The following is a 20358-nucleotide window of genomic DNA, read 5'->3' as shown; positions in this document are numbered from 1 at the left end:
TACAGTAGGTTAGGTTAGGTTAGGTTAGGTTAGGTTAGATTAGATTAGATTAGGTTAGGTTATATTAGTTTAGATTAGGTTAAATAAATTACATGATATATCGTCACCCATGGGTTCTTAAATTCATCTTAGTCAATGTTCATTTTACCGGTTGTGATATGTAGCTAGCAGGCCCGGACTGGCCATCGGGAGCACCGGGAGTTTTCCCGGTGGCCTGGCCTGCACAGATAAAAAAAAATTGCCAGGCCATTGTTTCTAGTTGTAGCGGCGCGATAGTTAGATAACCTAGGTGGGTGGGGAACAACCAGGATTTCACTGTCTGCGACAGAGTTGTAGAACTATCTGACTCTCTCCCTCTCGCGGATCACACACACACAAATGGAGCCGTGCTGCCGCTTGTGATTGGTGGAGGTGGGACCAGGTGATACAACTGATTGACAGCAGAGGCGGCGAATGGAATGGCAGATGGCACTCTGCAGAATAACAGCCAGGCAGTGAGCCAGGTAGTGAGGGACTCGGGAGAGATACAGTAGAGCGAAAGTCAATTAACGTTGATGTCAAAATGGACAGTGGAAGAAAGAGAAAGGGTGGAGGAGAGAGGGATAAAACAAAGAAAAAGGCCCTTACAGGAGATGCTGCTAAATCCGGAAACATCTATCAAATGTTTTCTTGCACCAAGGTCAAGGAACCAGCAGGTTAGTCAGTGATAAAAATAAACATGTGGATGTTAGCTAGCTAACGTTACCATGCAATGCATCATCTCCCCTGTCAAAAGCCCAATGTTAAATCTGCCAAGAAACAAATAAATAATTTAACCCTTGTGTCTGAAAACTAAAGTGTTATACTCTTACCATATTAGGGGACTAAATTGAAAAACGCTATAAAAAGATTATATGTTGAAATAATTTCCCACTTTCTTTTCCATAAATATTTTATTCAACTTCAGATTAAAAATGAAATACTCCCACTTTTCTGAAAGGAGTTGTTAAATCTGACATTACAAAAAACAATATGTGGTGGTTATGATCGGGGCTGAAGTTGAATAAACTATTTATGAAAGAGAAAGTCAAAAGAATTCCAACATAATTCAAAGATTACACACCTTTGCCACATATTGGCTACAAACATAATTGTTACGAAGGATCAGATTAAACCGAATATATATATTTATTTATTGATATATATTGAATAGTATTTGTATATTGTTTGATATCCCTTGTATATTCCTTGTACATATACACGGAATATCCCTTTAGCCTACTATAGCCCATAATAGTTTATTCTCTTATTGGACAAGGACCTGGCGCCAGGGGACAAGCCCCTTGGAGCCAAGTTCAATGGTACCGACGAGACATGTCTCTACTAGCCCCGGCTCGGCGCAGGAATACGGCTACCCCAAGGAGAGTGGCACTATTTGTTCACCGTGCATATAAATATGGCGCAAGTAAATGTAGAAGTCCTCTTATCCCTTAGTCCTTTACCCTTCTACCCAACTAAGTAACAGAACGTGAAGCCTCACCCACGATACCGCGTGCGGTGTAGTATGGCCTGTTTGGCCTTAGAATAGCATCGAGACCTCGTGCGAATTAATAGCTGAATTGTCAGAGTTTGGCACTGTACCGTCGAGTGAGACGTATTTCTATTAAGTAATAATAGTCTATCGTGTATGGTGCATCGTGCGGTTAGAGTTCTAAAGTGACCAGCATATCCAACGCTTCCTCGTGTTATCTAGAGTCTTATCCAGGCTGGGGCCGACCACACATGGCGCTTTCTTCCGAGGAGATCTAGACGAGGACCGAGGGACATGTACACTGGATTACCTACCCGACGACTGCTGAGCCCTATGCGGCTGGAATATATTTGCTTTGGTACTGTGATTTGTGGAGCGGATAATCGCCGACGCCTGTGAGTGTTGGATTTACCCCCGAGAGGAGTCAAGTTGAGTCGGCGCTCAGACCACTGAGGTCGCCTAACTTCTTCTTCATTGTGGAGCTACAGCCTACAAGAGAACCAAGGTGTATTCATCTGCGGATCAAGAGTCTACTGCACTGTCTTCTGTACTTGAAGTCTCCCTAGACATCGTTGACCAGACGGTCTACTACCGACGGCTCTCCTACCCCCCCTACCGGCTTACAACCGGGAGGACCCCTCCAGAATATCCCGCTATATCATTAAGAGTACCATAGTTCTAATTCCCTAAGAGCCAGGTTGTATACTTGCTTCCTGCGTAACCAGAGATTGGACATTCAGTGTTGATTTGCCTACGAGTACTCATTTGCCTTACAAGTGCATTCAAATCATAAATGTAATAGTAACTATTATATGTACCTTTTGCTATATATTAAATATTTGATTATTACCTTTGTGTGGACCCGATTTCATTGTGGGAAAGTGTTCATCATATTTAGATATCGTGTACTGTATGGCCAGAAGTTAAAGTACATAAAGCGGTAGTGGTTTAATGATACCATACTTATCAATACAGTCAGGGAATTGTACCCCTCAGTTACAATTGGTCCTTCGAGCCGGAGGGTAATTAGTGTAATATTAATATAGTGGTATTAATATTGAAATGGCCTATGATGAACACTCCACGAAACGGTCCTCCTAAAGTAGAACGCCCGCAGCGTAGACGACAGCCACCTCAGTACTTAGAGGATTACGCTGCCAGTATACTACCTAGCCTTCTACAAACGGTAAACGCGGTAAAAGTAGAAAGTAAAATTATGTCCGACCCTATCAACCAGGATACCCCGACCACAGAGGCCCTAGTGGGTTCTAATGTAACTGACCAAGCTCACGGTGGGGACCAGGAGGGAACTGACACGACTTTACCCCCCGCCAAGACCGAAGAAGTAGTCCCCCAAGAGCTCCGGGAGGAAGACAACCCTCCAGAGATGGAACTCTGCACGGAACAAGATGAGGAGAGCGCCGAGGAGATAGAGCTCCAGGACTCCCCGCAGGGGAACGCATCCCCAACGGGTACTGCCAGGAGCGGCTCACCTCAACCAGCGTCTTCCCCCAGCGAGGCGGAGAGGATGCTGGCACAGGCGTTCCTCGCCAGCCTAGCAGCCGCTACGGAGCGCGATCGACTCCAAGCACAGACGCTTAGCGAGCGCGAACATTCTACCATTGAAAGAGAACGCCTCCAAGCGCAGCAACGGAGCGAAGAAGAGCGCGTACGTCTGGAGCTGAGACGCCTTCAGACGGAAGAGAATATGGTAAGAGACCACGCCGAAGCCCAGCGCGCCGCCGCCGAAGCCCAGCGCGCCGCTGCCGGTGCCCAAAGAGAAGCAGAGCGCGACATCGCTCTCATCCAGCGCGAAGCCGAGCGCGACAGACTACAAGCCGAGCGCGACAGACTACAAGCGCAGCTAATGGAGCAGCTGATCACCAGGGCAACACCCCCTCCCTCCACAAGGGGTTCCAGGGCCTCGTCAAGACACGGGTCAAGGGCACCCTCCCCTAACCGATTAAGCGACCCTGAGCCCGACCACCAGAGAGAGCCTACACCCCCCTCCGAACTCCTTCCCCGACCGGTCCAAGTGAGACCCAGCTACAAGGAAGGAACGGCGGACACCGCGGAGAGGCTAAATAGACGACTACAGGATCTAGAAGACCTGGCAGAGGAAGAAGAGGGAGAAGAGGAGAGTCAAGCCCGACAGCAGCACATTACTCCACAGGACCAGGAGGTCCAGTACAGCCCAGGCTATACCCCCGCGGCTCTGCGCTACAGACCCCCGACTCTATTCACGGGTGAGCATGACGCACGACCAGTCCCGAGGAATAGTACCTGGACCAGCGGGCCATGGTACCCTGCCGGTACCAGCCCACCGAGAGGCGTAAGAAGAGACTCGCCCAGGAGGCCTCTCTTCCAACGCTCACCGATGTGCCAGCCATCCACGGCGTCATACATTGGCACACCGACGTTTCCAGACTTCACCCATGAGAACCGAGCACAGTACACGGAGCTACGGATGTGCTTAGAGACAATGATGGTGGATGTAGCTGATGAACGCCACAAGTATGCTATCCTATTGAAGCACCTGAAAGTGCCCAGAGCGCACAACATAGCGCTGGCCTATGCCACCTCTACTACCCCATACACAGCGGCTCTAGCAGCACTAGACCAAAGATATGGACGTATATGGGATTACGTAATACAAGAGATAAGGCATATTGACCGCCTACCCCCAGCAACAGACAATCACTTACTAGACGACCTGTCTATCAAAGTACAATCCCTGGTAGGGATGCTGGGGGCGCAACGAGAAAAGGGTATGCACGAACTATACGCAAACTCGAACGTCGAGAGGATTTTAGAGAAGCTGCCGCCCGCCCAACAGGAGCGCTTCAGGCGGCAAAGAGACCACCGTGATCCTAACGGTCCCGAGCCATCCCTCCTAGACCTAGCCGACTTCCTGGCGAGAGAAGTCAGCAGCCTACGGCTGGATACGTTCGTGCGGAGCACACCAAGCTCCAGAGAGGGACCTAGGAGAGCAAACGATGGCCGAAGATCGGTGACTGTCATGCACCAATCAGAATCAGTACCGAGCAGCAAGAACCACAGTACCCCCTCGATGAAAGAGAAGTGGAAGATGGTGTGCCTGTACTGCGAGAAGCAACACTGGTTGTCACAATGTGACCTGTTCAAGAAGATGACCGCTGAAGAAGTGAGTCACTGGATAAAGTCCAACAGGCGCTGTTACCGATGTGCGCGCAGTCACATGGCAGCCGAGTGCCGCCTCAAGAAGAGGTGTAGTCGGTGTGACGGAGCCCACCTAGATGTCCTACACGACAGTAACAGAAGAAAGCCTGCACCATCCAGCAGCACAAAGGCAAGTGTTATGTACATTGACCCCGCTAGCAGCAGCGGCGCCCAGGTGCTCTTAAAGGTGGTCCGCGTAACACTGAGTTACCAAGATAAGGTCATGGACACTTACGCCGTCCTTGATGACGGGTCAGAGAAGACCCTTCTCCTTGCGTCCGCTGCGGCCCAGCTGGGGCTGCGGGGGAGCGAGAACCAGATGACGATTCGGACAATAAGAAGAGATCTAAAGACGATAAAGGGCGAGAATGTCTCCTTCACTATCGCAGCAAGCGGGCAGCCCGAGAGACGGTATAGGATTACTAATGCTTTCACCAGCCAAGAAATAGGACTATCGCAGTACACCTACCCCATCGCCAAGCTGATGGATAAATATGTACACCTGCGTTAACTACCTATCCCGCTCATAGACGGTGCCACCCCGACCCTGCTGATAGGCTCCGACCATGCAGACCTCATAGTCCCGATAGACCGGGTCCATACAGGACCCAGAGGTTGTCCTGCAGCAGTCGAGACCCGCCTAGGATGGACATTACAAGGCCCCCTCGCCAAGTCTCTTAACCGAACAGCAGCCACTGGCTGCCTCCACTCCGGAGCGACAGAAGAAGACACCACACTCCTGCAGCATGTCGAGAGGCTATGGACACTAGAGACAATGCCCTTTAAGAACGAAAAGAAAGACATTCGTTCTAAGGAAGATATTTACGCTATAACCCTCCTCGAGCAAGGGACAAAGAGAGTCAACGTCAACGGAGTGATGAGATACGCAACTCCACTCCTGAGGCGAGAGGGAATGCCCACCTTTCACGCCACAAAAGAGGCGACGGAGCGGTATCTATTGAACACAGAGCGGCGCCTAGCCAAAGACCCCGCTCAAGAGGCTGTGTACCGCGCTGAGATTAACAAGCTAATCACAGCGGGACACATAAAGAAAATTGACTGGCGACGTCGTGCGCTGCTCCGCGCCTCCCTGATCAAAGACGGCTTTGATCTCCGGCAGCGGGCCAGCAGCGACCCCCCAGTATTGAGCAGCCTCAACGCAGAGGACCCAGCAGCAGATGAAGAGGTCCGACAAAGTGTGACAAATAGTTTCTACGTGGACAACTGTTTACAAAGCGTCTCGACGCCAGAAGAAGCCGAGGCTCTCCTACTCAAGCTCCGCGCCTCCCTGATCAAAGGCGGCTTTGATCTCAGGCAGTGGGCCAGCAGCGACCCGCAAGTATTGCGCAGCCTCTCCCCCGAGGACAAGGCAGCGAGCAGCGACACCTGGATGGCGACCATCCCAGGAGAAGCCCAAGAAATGACACTAGGACTAGTCTGGCGCTTCAAAACAGACTCGCTCCATTATAGACACAAACCCCTGACCAAGGAGCAGGGAAGGTCGACGGCAATACCGACCACCAGACGGAGTGTATACAGAACACTCGCCAGACAATATGACCCGTTGGGATGTATTCTACCTTACACCACCAGGGCAAAGATGATTGTAAGAGCGCTATGGGACAAGGACCAGGGCTGGGATGATCCCATACCCGAACACCTTGCATCCACATGGAGAGAGTGGGAGACGGAACTCCGCTCACTCCCAGGTGTTAATATACGCCGCAGCTACTTCCCACCCACAGTGAGGCCAGAGACATGCAAGATGGACCTGCACGTATTCAGCGACGCCTCCGAAGTAGCCTACGGTTCGGTGGCCTACTTGCGTGCCCGAGAGGAGGGAGGAGAAATACATACTGCTTTCATCCTGGCTCGCTCAAGAATAGCCCCACGAAAGCAACAATCTATCCCGCGTCTAGAGCTCTGCGCAGCCCTAGCAGGAGCGCAGCTCGCCACGTAAATCCAACGTGAACTCACCATCCCGGTGCAAAGAACAATCTTGTGGTCAGACTCCACGACAGTACTCACATGGATCCGGTCTGATTCGTGCAGATACAAGGTCTTCGTGGGAGTCAGAGTCACCGAGATTCAAGAGTTAACAGAAGTAGCGAGCTGGAGGTATGTGGACACCAAACACAACCCAGCTGACGTCATCACCCGGGGAATGTCCCTGGATGACCTCACCCGTCACAACCTCTACAGTGACGGGCCAGAGTTCCTCAAGCTCCCGGAAGAAGAGTGGCCTACACCCACCCCACGGGAGGCGAGTAAAGAGGAGGCCGAAAACAAGAAACCTATGTTCTGTGGATTGAACACACTTGTCTCCACAGACCCCGACATAGACGATTGCCTCACCCTACAGAGTGCGCAGCTAAAGACATTTCTGTGGCACCACCCAGAGGTTCAGCCCACAACTGACATTTCAGCAGCTGACTACGAAGAAGCAGAACTTCTTCTACTACAACGAGCCCAGAGAGACTCGTTCCCCGATGAGCTAGCCTGTCTACAGGGAGCAAAGCCCGTCCCATCAGACAGCAGACTGCTCCACCTAGCCCCCGAGAGCGACGCCCATAATCTCATCAGAGTGGGTGGTCGTCTGCGGAGAGCCCCAGACTTACCGGATGACGTCAAGTACCCGATAGTCTTGAACAGCCGACACAAGGTCACGGAGCTGATCATAAAGAAATACGACGAGGATGTGCACCACGCAGGGGCAGAGAGAGTCTTCGCGGAGATCAGACGTCGTTATTGGATACTGCAAGGGAGAGAAGCAGTGCGGCGCTTCCAGCGAACCTGTCTAGACTGTCGTAAGTGGCGAGCCCAGCCCAGTATACCCCGGATGGCTGACCTACCTCCCTGTCGCCTCCGACTCGGCGACAAGCCTTTTCACTCCACCGGTATGGACTGTTTCGGCCCGCTGTATATAAAGAAAGGAAGAGGAACCGAGAAGCGGTGGGGTATTGTATTCAAATGCATGACCACCAGAGCGATACATATCGAACTCCTTCCAACCATGAGCACAGACTCATTCCTTATGGCCTTCCGAAGATTCACATCACGGAAAGGAAAACCGTCTACATTATTGTCTGATCACGGGACAAACTTCAAAGGCGGAGAAAGAGAGCTGAGAGAGAGCTTCCAAGCTATGGGCCCAGAACTTAAGACCCACCTCGCTCCATCCCAGATTGACTTCCAGTTTAATCCCCCGAACGCACCTCACTTCGGTGGAACTTGGGAACGAGAAGTACGTTCTATAAAGACAGCCCTGTACGCCGTGCTTGGGGCCCAGACCGTGGCGGAAGAAGTCTTAATGACAGTCCTCACGGAGATCGAGGGAGTATTGAACTCAAAGCCCCTTGGTTACGTCTCAAGTGATGTAGCAGATGTCGACCCAGTCACCCCCAACACACTCTTGATGGGGCGGCTGGACCCCGCGCTACCCCAGACAATGTACAGGCCTGAAGAAGCGAACGGCCGAAGAATGTGGAGGTACAGTCAAGTATTGGCTGACAAGTTTTGGAACAGCTTCCTACTCCACTACCTACCGTCTCTACAGACCCGCCAGAAATGGGTGAAAGAGAGAGACAATTTGACAGAAGGAACAGTCGTCATGATTATCGACCAGTCACTACCCCGAGCTATGTGGCCGGCTGGCCGCGTAAGCAAAGTGATCACCGGTGCCGATGGAAAGGTCCGAGCAGCTGAAGTGCTCGTCCAAGGGCGGACCTACACCCGACCCGTGGCGAGGCTAATAGAACTGCCGAGGCTCCCTGATACTATCGATGACGACCATGACCCCATGACTTTGTGAACTGACTGACCCTCACAGCGGACATTGAGTAGTGGACAGTGCGGTTAATCTGTCTCTGCTTAGCTAATTAGGTGGGACTAATTAGGGGGCGGCTGTTACGAAGGATCAGATTAAACCGAATATATATATTTATTTATTGATATATATTGAATAGTATTTGTATATCGTTTGATATCCCTTGTATATTCCTTGTACATATACACGGAATATCCCTTTAGCCTACTATAGCCCATAATAGTTTATTCTCTTATTGGACAAGGACCTGGCGCTAGGGGACAAGCCCCTTGGAGCCAAGTTCAATGGTACCGACGAGACATGTCTCTACTAGCCCCGGCTCGGTGCAGGAATACGGCTACCCCAAGGAGAGTGGCACTATTTGTTCACCGTGCATATAAATATGGCGCAAGTAAATGTAGAAGTCCTCTTATCCCTTAGTCCTTTACCCTTCTACCCAACTAAGTAACAGAACGTGAAGCCTCACCCACGATACCGCGTGCGGTGTAGTATGGCCTGTTTGGCCTTAGAATAGCATCGAGACCTCGTGCGAATTAATAGCTGAATTGTCAGAGTTTGGCACTGTACCGTCGAGTGAGACGTATTTCTATTAAGTAATAATAGTCTATCGTGTATGGTGCATCGTGCGGTTAGAGTTCTAAAGTGACCAGCATCTCCAACGCTTCCTCGTGTTATCTAGAGTCTTATCCAGGCTGGGGCCGACCACACATGGCGCTTTCTTCCGAGGAGATCTAGACGAGGACCGAGGGACATGTACACTGGATTACCTACCCGACGACTGCTGAGCCCTATGCGGCTGGAATATATTTGCTTTGGTACTGTGATTTGTGGAGCGGATAATCGCCGACGCCTGTGAGTGTTGGATTTACCCCCGAGAGGAGTCAAGTTGAGTCGGCGCTCAGACCACTGAGGTCGCCTAACTTCTTCTTCATTGTGGAGCTACAGCCTACAAGAGAACCAAGGTGTATTCATCTGCGGATCAAGAGTCTACTGCACTGTCTTCTGTACTTGAAGTCTCCCTAGACATCGTTGACCAGACGGTCTACTACCGACGGCTCTCCTACCCCCCCTACTGGCTTACAACCGGGAGGACCCCTCCAGAATATCCCGCTATATCATTAAGAGTACCATAGTTCTAATTCCCTAAGAGCCAGGTTGTATACTTGCTTCCTGCGTAACCAGAGATTGGACATTCAGTGTTGATTTGCCTACGAGTACTCATTTGCCTTACAAGTGCATTCAAATCATAAATGTAATAGTAACTATTATATGTACCTTTTGCTATATATTAAATATTTGATTATTACCTTTGTGTGGACCCGATTTCATTGTGGGAAAGTGTTCATCATATTTAGATATCGTGTACTGTATGGCCAGAAGTTAAAGTACATAAAGCGGTAGTGGTTTAATGATACCATACTTATCAATACAGTCAGGGAATTGTACCCCTCAGTTACAATAATCACTGCAAAATTATCAAAAAAATTTGAATCTGATCACAAGGGTTAAGTTGTTGTTCCCTTTCTAATTTCCTCAAAAACATCTAGTCTGAATGTGATCAATATTATTTGACAATTGATGCTTTTTGTTGGAAATTTCATTCAGTGAGCTCATACTTTGAGCTCATTTTATAGTTAAAATGATTGAGACAACGCAATCTTCTGTCTTCGTTGTGCATGCATGCATGTGCTCACCACACGCGATACACGTGTCACTATTCTGGCAGTGGCTACTGTTATTATAGTATTGTAATGAAAGGTCTGTTATTTAATGTTTGTGTAAAGGGCTATTTTAACTGTTGATGGGTAGTGCATCAGTAAAGTGAATATGGTATTGTGCTCTTGCTCTGTTTGAATAGGTGGAGAGAGTTGTTAACTATTATAATAGTAAATAGAAAAATATGTTGTGCTCTTGCTTTTTTCTTTTTGAAGCTGGAGAGAGTAGCATTGCTATAGTGCCACAGCAGTTTTATTTGAGGTTCATAACAGTACATTGTACTAAGCAATTGTTGGCTCATTAGTTTGTGATTCACATGCACTAAAATTCACCAGAATGCAGGAAATTAAGTAACTTTGTAACTAAAATGTTCCTGGTGGGGGACCCCCAGACCCCCCGCTTAAAAAGTGGCCTGACTGGGGCTATATTTCGCGCTATATCTCCTGGTATGAATTATTTCCCCAGTCCGGCCCTGGTAGCTAGTGTAGCATATGCCAGCCGGGTATCAGCAAAGACCCAGTCACACTGCTACTCATATCAGAAAGGCCCATGACCTGGTTTAAGAAACCCTACCCTTGTACTCTGAAATATGTGTGTGACCATCCTTAATGGAGACTGGGCAGTTCATCCCACTTCATTCTTCTTCTTTGCACAGTAGTTAACAGTGAATAAACAAAAAAGTTAGTTTAACCAACTACTATCTCAGTTCCAAATGCTCCAGCATAACATGAGTCAGCATAGCATGCGGGAGGATTCAACAGTCATTATTATAGAGAATTTGATATATGCACATTAGCAGAATTTGACACCAGTGCTATATATTCTTTATACAGTTTCTTGTGAGGAGAAGTCTAAAATTATGTTACGTAACTTGCAGATTTGGTTAAACCTGAGTGAGCACAGAGAATGCCTACGGAAAACACAGTGGGCCTCTCGGGTTTTTTCTGTAACTTAATATTCAAGTTTATTTGAGGGCCAAACAAACCTTTTCCATTTAGAGAAACACCCCTTTCTACTCAGACAGAATCAGCGGTGCATGTTAGCGTGAGAGGCTTGTCCCCCGGGGGGCCTCACTGTGCAGCATGAGGGCCCCTGTACTCACTGTGCAGCATGAGGGGCCCCTGTACTCACTGTGCAGCGTGAGGGGCCCCTGTACTCACTGAGCAGCATGAGGGGCCCCTGTACTCACTGTGCAGCATGAGGGCCCCTGTACTCACTGAGCAGCATGAGGGGCCCCTGTACTCACTGTGCAGCACGAGGGGCCCCTGTACTCACTGTGCAGCATGAGGGCCCCTGTACTCACTGAGCAGCATGAGGGGCCCCTGTACTCACTGTGCAGCACGAGGGGCCCCTGTACTCACTGTGCAGCATGAGGGGCCCCTGTACTCACTGAGCAGCATGAGGGGCCCCTGTACTCACTGTGCAGCACGAGGGGCCCCTGTACTCACTGTGCAGCGTGAGGGCCCCTGTACTCACTGTGCAGCATGAGGGGCCCCTGTACTCACTGTGCAGCACGAGGGGCCCCTGTACTCACTGTGCAGCGTGAGGGCCCCTGTACTCACTGTGCAGCATGAGGGCCCCTGTACTCACTGAGCAGCATGAGGGGCCCCTGTACTCACTGAGCAGCATGAGGGGCCCCTGTACGCACTGTGCAGCGTGAGGGCCCCTGTACTCACTGTGCAGCGTGAGGGGCCCCTGTACTCACTGTGCAGCGTGAGGGGCCCCTGTACTCACTGTGCAGCATGAGGGGCCCCTGTACTCACTGTGCAGCATGAGGGGCCCCTGTACTCACTGTGCAGCATGAGGGGCCCCTGTACTCACTGTGCAGCGTGAGGGCCCCTGTACTCACTGTGCAGCATGAGGGGCCCCTGTACTCACTGTGCAGCATGAGGGGCCCCTGTACTCACTGTGAAGCACGAGGGGCCCCTGTACTCACTGTGCAGCATGAGGGGCCCCTGTACTCACTGTGCAGCATGAGGGGCCCCTGTACTCACTGTGCAGCATGAGGGGCCCCTGTACTCACTGTGCAGCGTGAGGGGCCCCTGTACTCACTGTGCAGCATGAGGGGCCCCTGTACTCACTGTGCAGCATGAGGGGCCCCTGTACTCACTGTGAAGCACGAGGGGCCCCTGTACTCACTGTGCAGCATGAGGGGCCCCTGTACTCACTGTGCAGCATGAGGGGCCCCTGTACTCACTGTGCAGCATGAGGGGCCCCTGTACTCACTGTGCAGCATGAGGCGCTCTGAACCTGTGAGCCACCAGATCTAAACCCATCCAGCCTCAAAGTAGCAGGAAGCATTCCCCTTCCGTCTGCACGCTGACGGCAGCTCTGCTCAGCCACCCCACCCATCTTGCTGTTTTAGAAGGGAGAAGGATGTTCTATTTCCATAATATTGCACTGCTCTGTTTCAATTTGTTGATTGAAGAGGTGTGTTTTCTAATCGACGGCGGAAAATTGGGCAGATTTCAGCTGTCCTGACTGTGGTGGGAAGTTCGTTCCACCGTTGTGGAGTGAGGACCGAGAATAGCCTTTATTCATTCTATTCTATTTGATGTCAATAAAGACATTCTATTCTACTCTAAGAGCCACAATATGGGCTGCTTTTCTATGCACCATTTTGCATCCTATCTCAACCAACTGTTATGATTGGAGGATCAAGAAGAAAGGGCGGAGTTTGAGATCGGTCAATTGAGTACCTCAGACGAGAACCATATAATCTGTGTTGATGTTTTCAGTGGAACAATGTTGTATTTGAAGGATGTTCTATTTCTATAATATTTCACTGCTTTGTTTAAATGTGTGTCTCATCTGAGAGATTCTATCGATGATCCTGAAATCCTGAAGGACAACTCCTAGGACACTATGCAGTACCCCTGTTTATTTTTTATATTTTTTTTTAACCCTCTCTTTCTCCGATTGTTCTCTGTTTTCTCCCCATCCCAATTTAGTCGTTGTGCCAATTCCCCCCCTCCCCTACATGTTTGTTGTGCGCATGTTCTCCTACTGGTCGGTACAAGGGAACCCTGGAGTATCCGCACGCTTCCTCCAACACGTGCGGCGACAGCCAGTGACTCTCTTCTCACCTGGCAGCGAGGGCTCTCATTGGTGAAGTGTAATGCGTGGGAGGTCACGCTGCCTTCATCAAGTCCTGCCTCCGCTGAGCAAGCGCCCAGACCTGACCTGTAGGCGTCGCTGTCCACAACGCCAGATCCCCACCCACAGCTTCCCTCCCCCTAACTCAGCCAAACGAGTTAGTATAGCGATCAGCCCAAGCCAAGGCAATGCTGACTCTCCGGGAGTCGAGACCGCAGCCTCTTGCATTGGTGACGAGCGCAATCTCCGCTACGCCACCTGACCGCCCTTACCCTTGTTTATTTGACTGAGATATGGGTACATCCTCTGATTCAGAGCTGTACACTCATTTGGATGTAATAGCTCAGACAAAAACTCTGAGCCCACAAAGAATCTCTTCAACTCACCGTCAATGGACCAACTAAAGAATGTGTCACTTGATGACATCACAACCAAGGGAGATAATTGTCTATGTCCATTGATTTATCTGTCCAATATGTATATAATAGCACAATGTAAAATCAGTTTGAGGGTGGATTTCCCCTTTAAGCGTGGGGCAAAAGCAGTGACACATACTGTATTTACCTAAAGCACAGATGCTGATCATATTCATATCATAATCCAAACAGCCAAACACCTGCTTTATACTCATATTAGCCCACCTGACTATTTGGGAGTGAGCCTTGAACAAACTGTCCTTTTCCCTGGCAAGTTCCCTCTGGAGGCCTGCGGCCTTGGCTAACAGCTGCTCACTAAAAGGATGTGTGTTGCAGAACATACATGCACACCTCTCCCTCTCTCTCTCTCTCTCTCTCTCTCTCTCTCTCTCTCTCTCTCTCTCTCTCTCTCTCTCTCCCCCCTCTCTCTCTGTCTCTCTCCCTCTCTCCCGCTCTCTCTAAGTATGACTCAGTAACACTAAAGGTAGTGATGATAACACATCTCCCATGTGTTATTATTCCAGAGGGGTCAGAGTTGAACTGTGTCTACTTTGATGTTTCTGATAGAGACATGAAAGTAGAATCTGACATTGCTGGTGTAACCCACCTGGATCTGAACTGGGTAGTGGCACTGGTTATTTGATTTGAATTCACAAGGTCCCAATTTCGATCTTATGGCTTATGTTTGGCTCATGGTGCCTAAAAAATATTTTGTTTTGATTTATTTACATAAAATAGAATAATTCTAAGGATTACATGTATAGTAAATATAATGTAAACACTAATAGCATCTTAAGCAAATGTAACAAATCCCCCTCCCCAAAAACTGCATAGTGAACCTTTAATAATTTGGTCAACTGAGTTTCCATAGTAGTTCAGCAGAAACTCTCTCAGCAAAAATCTTCATACACCAACTGAAAAGGGGCATATATTAAAAGACCAATCTTTTTCTCTACTGGTCCACCAAAGAGTAATCTCTTACCGGCCAAGTGAGATTCCAGGCTTTCCCCAAGGGGGTTAAGAAAGATACATCATCTTACTAGGCTTCGAGCAGGGCCACTCTGATACACAATTACCTGGCTGTCCTAAAATATGTAATTTAACCAAAAGATCTGCCAGAGAGACACTTGTTCCAGACTTATTTGTATTATATAAGGGACACCCATAGGGATCAGACCCTGATGCCCTAAGAAAATACCTCTAACCCCTTCACCCATAAGACCATGCCCTGGCCCCCTCTCCCATAGGACCATGCCCTGGCCCCCTCTCCCATAGGAACATGCTCTGGCCCCCTCTCCCATAGGAACATGCTCTGGCCCCCTCTCCCATAGGAACATGCTCTGGCCCCCTCTCCCATAGGACCATGCCCTGGCCCCCTCTCCCATAGGACCATGCCCTGGCCCCCTCTCCCATATAAACATGCTCTGGCCCCCTCTCCCATAGGAACATGATCTGGCCCCCTCTCCCATAGGAACATGCTCTGGCCCCCTCTCCCATATAAACATGCTCTGGCCCCATCTCCCATAGGACCATGCCCTGGCCCCCTCTCCCATAGGAACATGCTCTGGCCCCCTCTCCCATATAAACATGCTCTGGCCCCCTCTCCCATAGGAACATGCTCTGGCCCCCTCTCCCATAGGACCATGCCCTGGCCCCCTCTCCCATAGGAACATGCCCTGGCCCCCTCTCCCATAGGAACATGCTCTGGCCCCCTCTCCCATAGGACCATGCCCTGGCCCCCTCTCCCATAGGAACATGCCCTGGCCCCCTCTCCCATAGGACCATGCCCTGGCCCCCTCTCCCATAGGAACATGCCCTGGCCCCCTCTCCCATAGGAACATGCTCTGGCCCCCTCTCCCATAGGACCATGCCCTGGCCCCCTCTCCCATAGGAACATGCTCTGGCGCCCTCTCCCATAGGACCATGCCCTGGCCCCCTCTCCTATAGGACCATGCCCTGGCCCCCTCTCCCATAGGAACATGCTCTGGCCCCCTCTCCCATAGGACCATGCTCTGGCGCCCTCTCCCATAGGACCATGCCCTGGCCCCCTCTCCTATAGGACCATGCCCTGGCCCCCTCTCCCATAGGAACATGCTCTGGCCCCCTCTCCCATAGGACCATGCCCTGGCCCCCTCTCCCATAGGACCATGCCCTGGCCCCCTCTCCCATAGGACCATGCCCTGGCCCCCTCTCCCATAGGAACATGCTCTGGCCCTCTCTCCCATATGACCATGCCCTGACCCCTTCCCTTCTCCTATAGGACCATGCCATGGCCCCTTCTCCCTTGGGAGCATGCGTTGGCCCCCTTCCCCATAGGAGCATACTCTGGCCATAACCCCTATGTAGTATGGAAGAAAAACATGCTGACTCTTTCCAGGTGAAGACAGTAGGATTTATTCAAGTGATCACAGGGAGCAGACAACAATGGAAAAGTCTGCTGACTACACAAAGAAAATGTAAAATTTTTTAATGTAGTTATCTTTTTTTACGTAAGCATTAGATCATTCATCATTAGTTACTAGTACTACGGTAGATCATTTTGTTGCTGGTCAGGAATGTGCAGTAATTAAAGTGGTACCTTGTGTTCTCTGTTATATAATAAAATGAGTCTGGTTGGGTTGGAGGAGAGTCCGTGCTGGCAGGTTGATGACAGAAGGTACACGCAGATGGGACAAGATAGCTCTATGCTTTGTCATGACAAAATGAGGCTGAATATGGGCTTACACAGCATACTGTAGAGACACATACACGCATGTGTGTTTCTATGGGGGATTTGAGTAGTAAGATTTGTTTATAGTGCGTAGAGCAGGGCTATTCAACTAAATTGTTCAGGGGGCCACATTGTCAGAAACCCAAGGGGCCAGGGGCCGGACTGCCACAGCGCCTCCCCGTGCTATGAATATATGTACACTTGACACAACACGCAACCACATTTTCACAACTTTTATTTAACTACATTGCAAAAGTAGTATACTTTTCAAAAAAAGTGCTTCATTTATGTGCCACATCTGCAACATCTCCTGCAGAAAGTGCTTCATTTATGACAACAACTGCAACATCTCCTCTTCAACATTTCAATATAAAAATAAAATAAAAAACAAACAAGTGCATGATGTGCATCTGAACATTCTAACATCGACACTTGAACAAAAAAAACACATTTATAGTGCAGCTGAGCTTATGAAAAAGTGCTTCATGTCTGTGCAACAACAGCAAATCACAGCATCTTATTAGCACTTATTGTCCACTCTTAACTCTCAAACATCAGGGGGGTGGGGGGCAGACAGGCCTAGCCTACATACACACATCTAATGAGAGCGATTGCACTTCTTTGACTGGGCAATGGCAGAGAAAGAGGGTTCATAGGAAGTGAGGGCTACCCGCAAACAGTGATGCAAATGCTCATTTGTCAAGGAGGCACGTTGCTTGTTTTAATGGCATTCATGTGAGAGAAACTGGATTCACAGGTGTATGTTGAGCCAAACATTGTTAGCACAGATATTGCCAGCGTTTTTATTTTGGGGAATGTCTTGACATGAATACACTTTATCCAAAATGTTGTGGTGGATTCATTCTCAAGTGCCTGCTTCAGAGCAGATGATGCTTGCATGTCAATTATTTCAAGTTGCAGGAGACCTTCATCAATGTGAAGTGATGCAAGGAACTCTTGTCCTTTTGTGGAAATAGCAGCTACATTGGCAAATGGGTTGCTCACAAAATGCATCAATTCTCTGGACATGTCAAATTCATCAAATCGACTTGCAAAGTTTTCCCTCAATTTATCAATGAAATCTGTCATTAATTAAGTGACTGTTGGCTCAATTGTGCGTGTTAACGTTGACATGAAAATAAAAAAGTAATACAAAAAATAAAAATAAAAAATATTAAAAAAAACATTTTTTTTTTTTCTTTTTTTTTTTATTATCATGAAATCTTTGGCGGGCCGGTCAGAATCATCCCGCGGCCCGGATCTGGCCCGCGGGCCGCCAGTTGAATAGCCCTGGCGTAGAGGCTACCCAGTCCTGCATTATGCCTCTGTTCAGCAGGGAATAGAATCTTCTGTCTGACGCTGACAACCCGGTGCTGTTCTGTTCTGTGCTTTTTTTTTTTTTTTTTTAATAAATGTATTTTATTTGGGAATATTATCAATTATATTTCACATCATTTCAATTCATATCAGTTCCCATATATATTTTTTTATTACACACCGATGGCGAAGGCAACCATGCAAGGTGCCAACCTGCTCATCGGGAGCAGTTAGAGGTTACCTTCGACGCGCTTCCGGAGGGAGTCGGAATCGAACCGGGAACCACCCCTCAAGTCACCCCTCAAGTCATCCCTCAAGTATCCATTACTGAAGTAAAAACTCCAGGTTTCAAGTAACCTTATTACCAGTCCAAGTCCCTGCCTACATTTTTCTTTTCACATTTCACAGTACTTAAACAAGTGATTACAGTACAAGGAGGGAGAGAGAGAGAGAGAGAGAGAGAGAGAGAGAGAGAGAGAGAGAGAGAGAGAGAGAGAGAGAGAGAGAGGCATTGTTACTATTGGTTGATGAGGAATATGTAGTTAAAGTGAGTTCCAAAGCAGGAGTTTACAGTTATTTTTATTTAAAATAAATTTTTAATTACACATTAATTTATAAACTTTGTGACCTGGGGCATATTATCAGAAACTCAGAGTCCAAGACACAGAAAAAAAGTGAGTCAAGTCCCAAGTCACGTTTTTTGACTTGAGTCGGGACTAGAGAGTTCAAGTCCTGGGTTCGATCATTATATAAGGTGAAACCAAACCATGTGCGCATCTTTTGGGAAGAGACTCGAGGGACATTCTGGCGGAAAAGTGCTTGTATGGACAGGTCATCAAAATCCAATCTATCAAATGCACGGACCGCTAGGAAAAATGTGTGTGTGGGGGGAGGGGCAATGAGTATCACTCTCCCCTCCCTGAGCAAGGTACATTGGTGCAGTGGTTAGCATTGTTGCACTCGCAGCAAGAAGGTCATGGGTTCAACCCCCGGAAGGGCTGACCTGCGGCTTCTAAATAGTTAGGATGGGTCAAATGCAGGAAGAGAGGATGAATTTCCCCAAGGGGATTAATAAAGGTATACATTATTATAACCTCCAACTGCTCCAGTGGAGCTGCTCAGCAGCCAACAGTGGAAGTGACTCTAGATACTGGGCATCTCCCAGGTGTGTGTATAGTATATCCATACAGTGCTGACAAAGAGCATACTGTACATCCTCAGCAAATCTCCCCTGGATAAATTAGCCAGCCTGCAGAGTTAAGGCAGACAAATCGATACATCAGCAGGTTGGGGTGATATGTCAGCTATGACATGAGCCTGCAATCCAACATCACCAAGCTCATTCTCTGCTGCCAGCTGGTGCTTGTCTGTGCATTTTTGTTGCCACCAGCACCACCAGCCCAGCATCCATTGATGGGTACTGTTCCCTGTGGCTCCCCTATGGCAAACGATGAACTCTCATATGTCTCCTGCTCTCATATTTGTCTTTAAAATCGTGCTTTGCAGGGAGTGATGACAAGCGGAGCCTCAACGCCCACGAAAATAAACTGTAATTACTTTCATTATTTGTATTCTACTTGTTTCTTTTTTAAGGAGAGTGGGCAGTCCACTCCCCACAGCATTCGGTGTACTTTTATTGAGACGTTGGAAGGCTGAGAGGGAGGAAGGGCAGGAGAGGAGGCTCCGATGGGATCCCAGGCACAGCGGGGGGGTAGTGAAACAAAGACGGAACAAACCTTGATCTCGTATATTTTGAGTTTCCTCTTGATGCCGCTGTTCTCTCTCTCCAGGCTCGCCAGGCGCGTCTTGATGTCCTGGTAGGCGGTGATGAGGGCGAAGTTGGAGGCGGAGTAAACGTCGTCACGGGGCAGCGGCGAGGACCGCCAGGCCACGCCCCCACAGCCATCCTCCTTCAGACCCCCCGCCTCGCCCCCTCCGCCTCCCAGCAGCCCCAGCTCGCCGCCGCCAAACAGAGACTCCATCACTCAGAGTCTGAACCAGAGAGAGAGAGAGAGAGAGAGAGAGAGAGAGAGAGAGAGAGAGAGAGAGAGAGAGAGAGAGAGAGAGAGAGAGTGGGTAGAAAGAGATGGATGCAGATAGCAAGAAAGAGAGAGATGGTGGGAGAAAGAAAGAGACAGATAAGAACAGAAAGAGAAAGAGAGAGTGAAAGAGAGAGAGAGAGGGAGTGGGAAGGAGAATGACAGAAAGGGTTGGGGGGGGCGGAGGAAAGAGGGACAGAAACAGAAAGGAGAGAGAAAGAGAGAGGGATAGTTAGAAAGAGAGAGAGCGGCAGGGAGAGGGGGTTCAGACAGATAAAAAGTGGGGGAGCAGAAAAAGAGGGGGCAGAGAAAAAGAGGGAGAGCCAAAGAGAGAAGGAGGGGGATGAAGAAAGAGAGAATGGGGGAAAGAGAGAGAGAGAACATGTTTGTTTTTATTTGATGTTTTTGTTGATTGCAAAAGCGTCCTGAATTGCCTCTGTTGTTTTTAAATGAGCTATAAAACTTTGATTGATTAAACTATTGAGCAAGAGTGAGAGACTGAAAGTTGAGTGTGTGTGTGTGTGTGTGTG

General features: G+C 49.0%; 1 protein-coding gene across 1 annotated transcript in view; it reads right to left on the bottom strand.

Annotated features, from left to right (window-relative positions):
* The window catches only part of tbkbp1 (TBK1 binding protein 1), a gene marked incomplete at both ends in the record, with an annotated part of 144461 nt that extends 124690 nt beyond the window's left edge, over positions 1 to 19771 (bottom strand). Inside the window, one exon of the mRNA XM_084322468.1 lies at positions 19526 to 19771. Coding sequence (XP_084178594.1) covers positions 19526 to 19771 — 246 coding nt within the window. The remainder of the gene's footprint in view (positions 1 to 19525) is intronic.
* Between the last annotated feature and the right edge of the window lie 587 nt (positions 19772 to 20358).

The sequence above is a fragment of the Notolepis coatsorum genome (assembly GCF_963971535.1).
Source record: "Notolepis coatsorum genome assembly, chromosome: 10".
Taxonomy (NCBI): Eukaryota; Metazoa; Chordata; class Actinopteri; order Aulopiformes; family Paralepididae; genus Notolepis; species Notolepis coatsorum.
The sequence above is the reverse complement of the archived record's forward strand: the minus strand, read 5'-3'. Positions and strand labels throughout refer to the sequence as shown.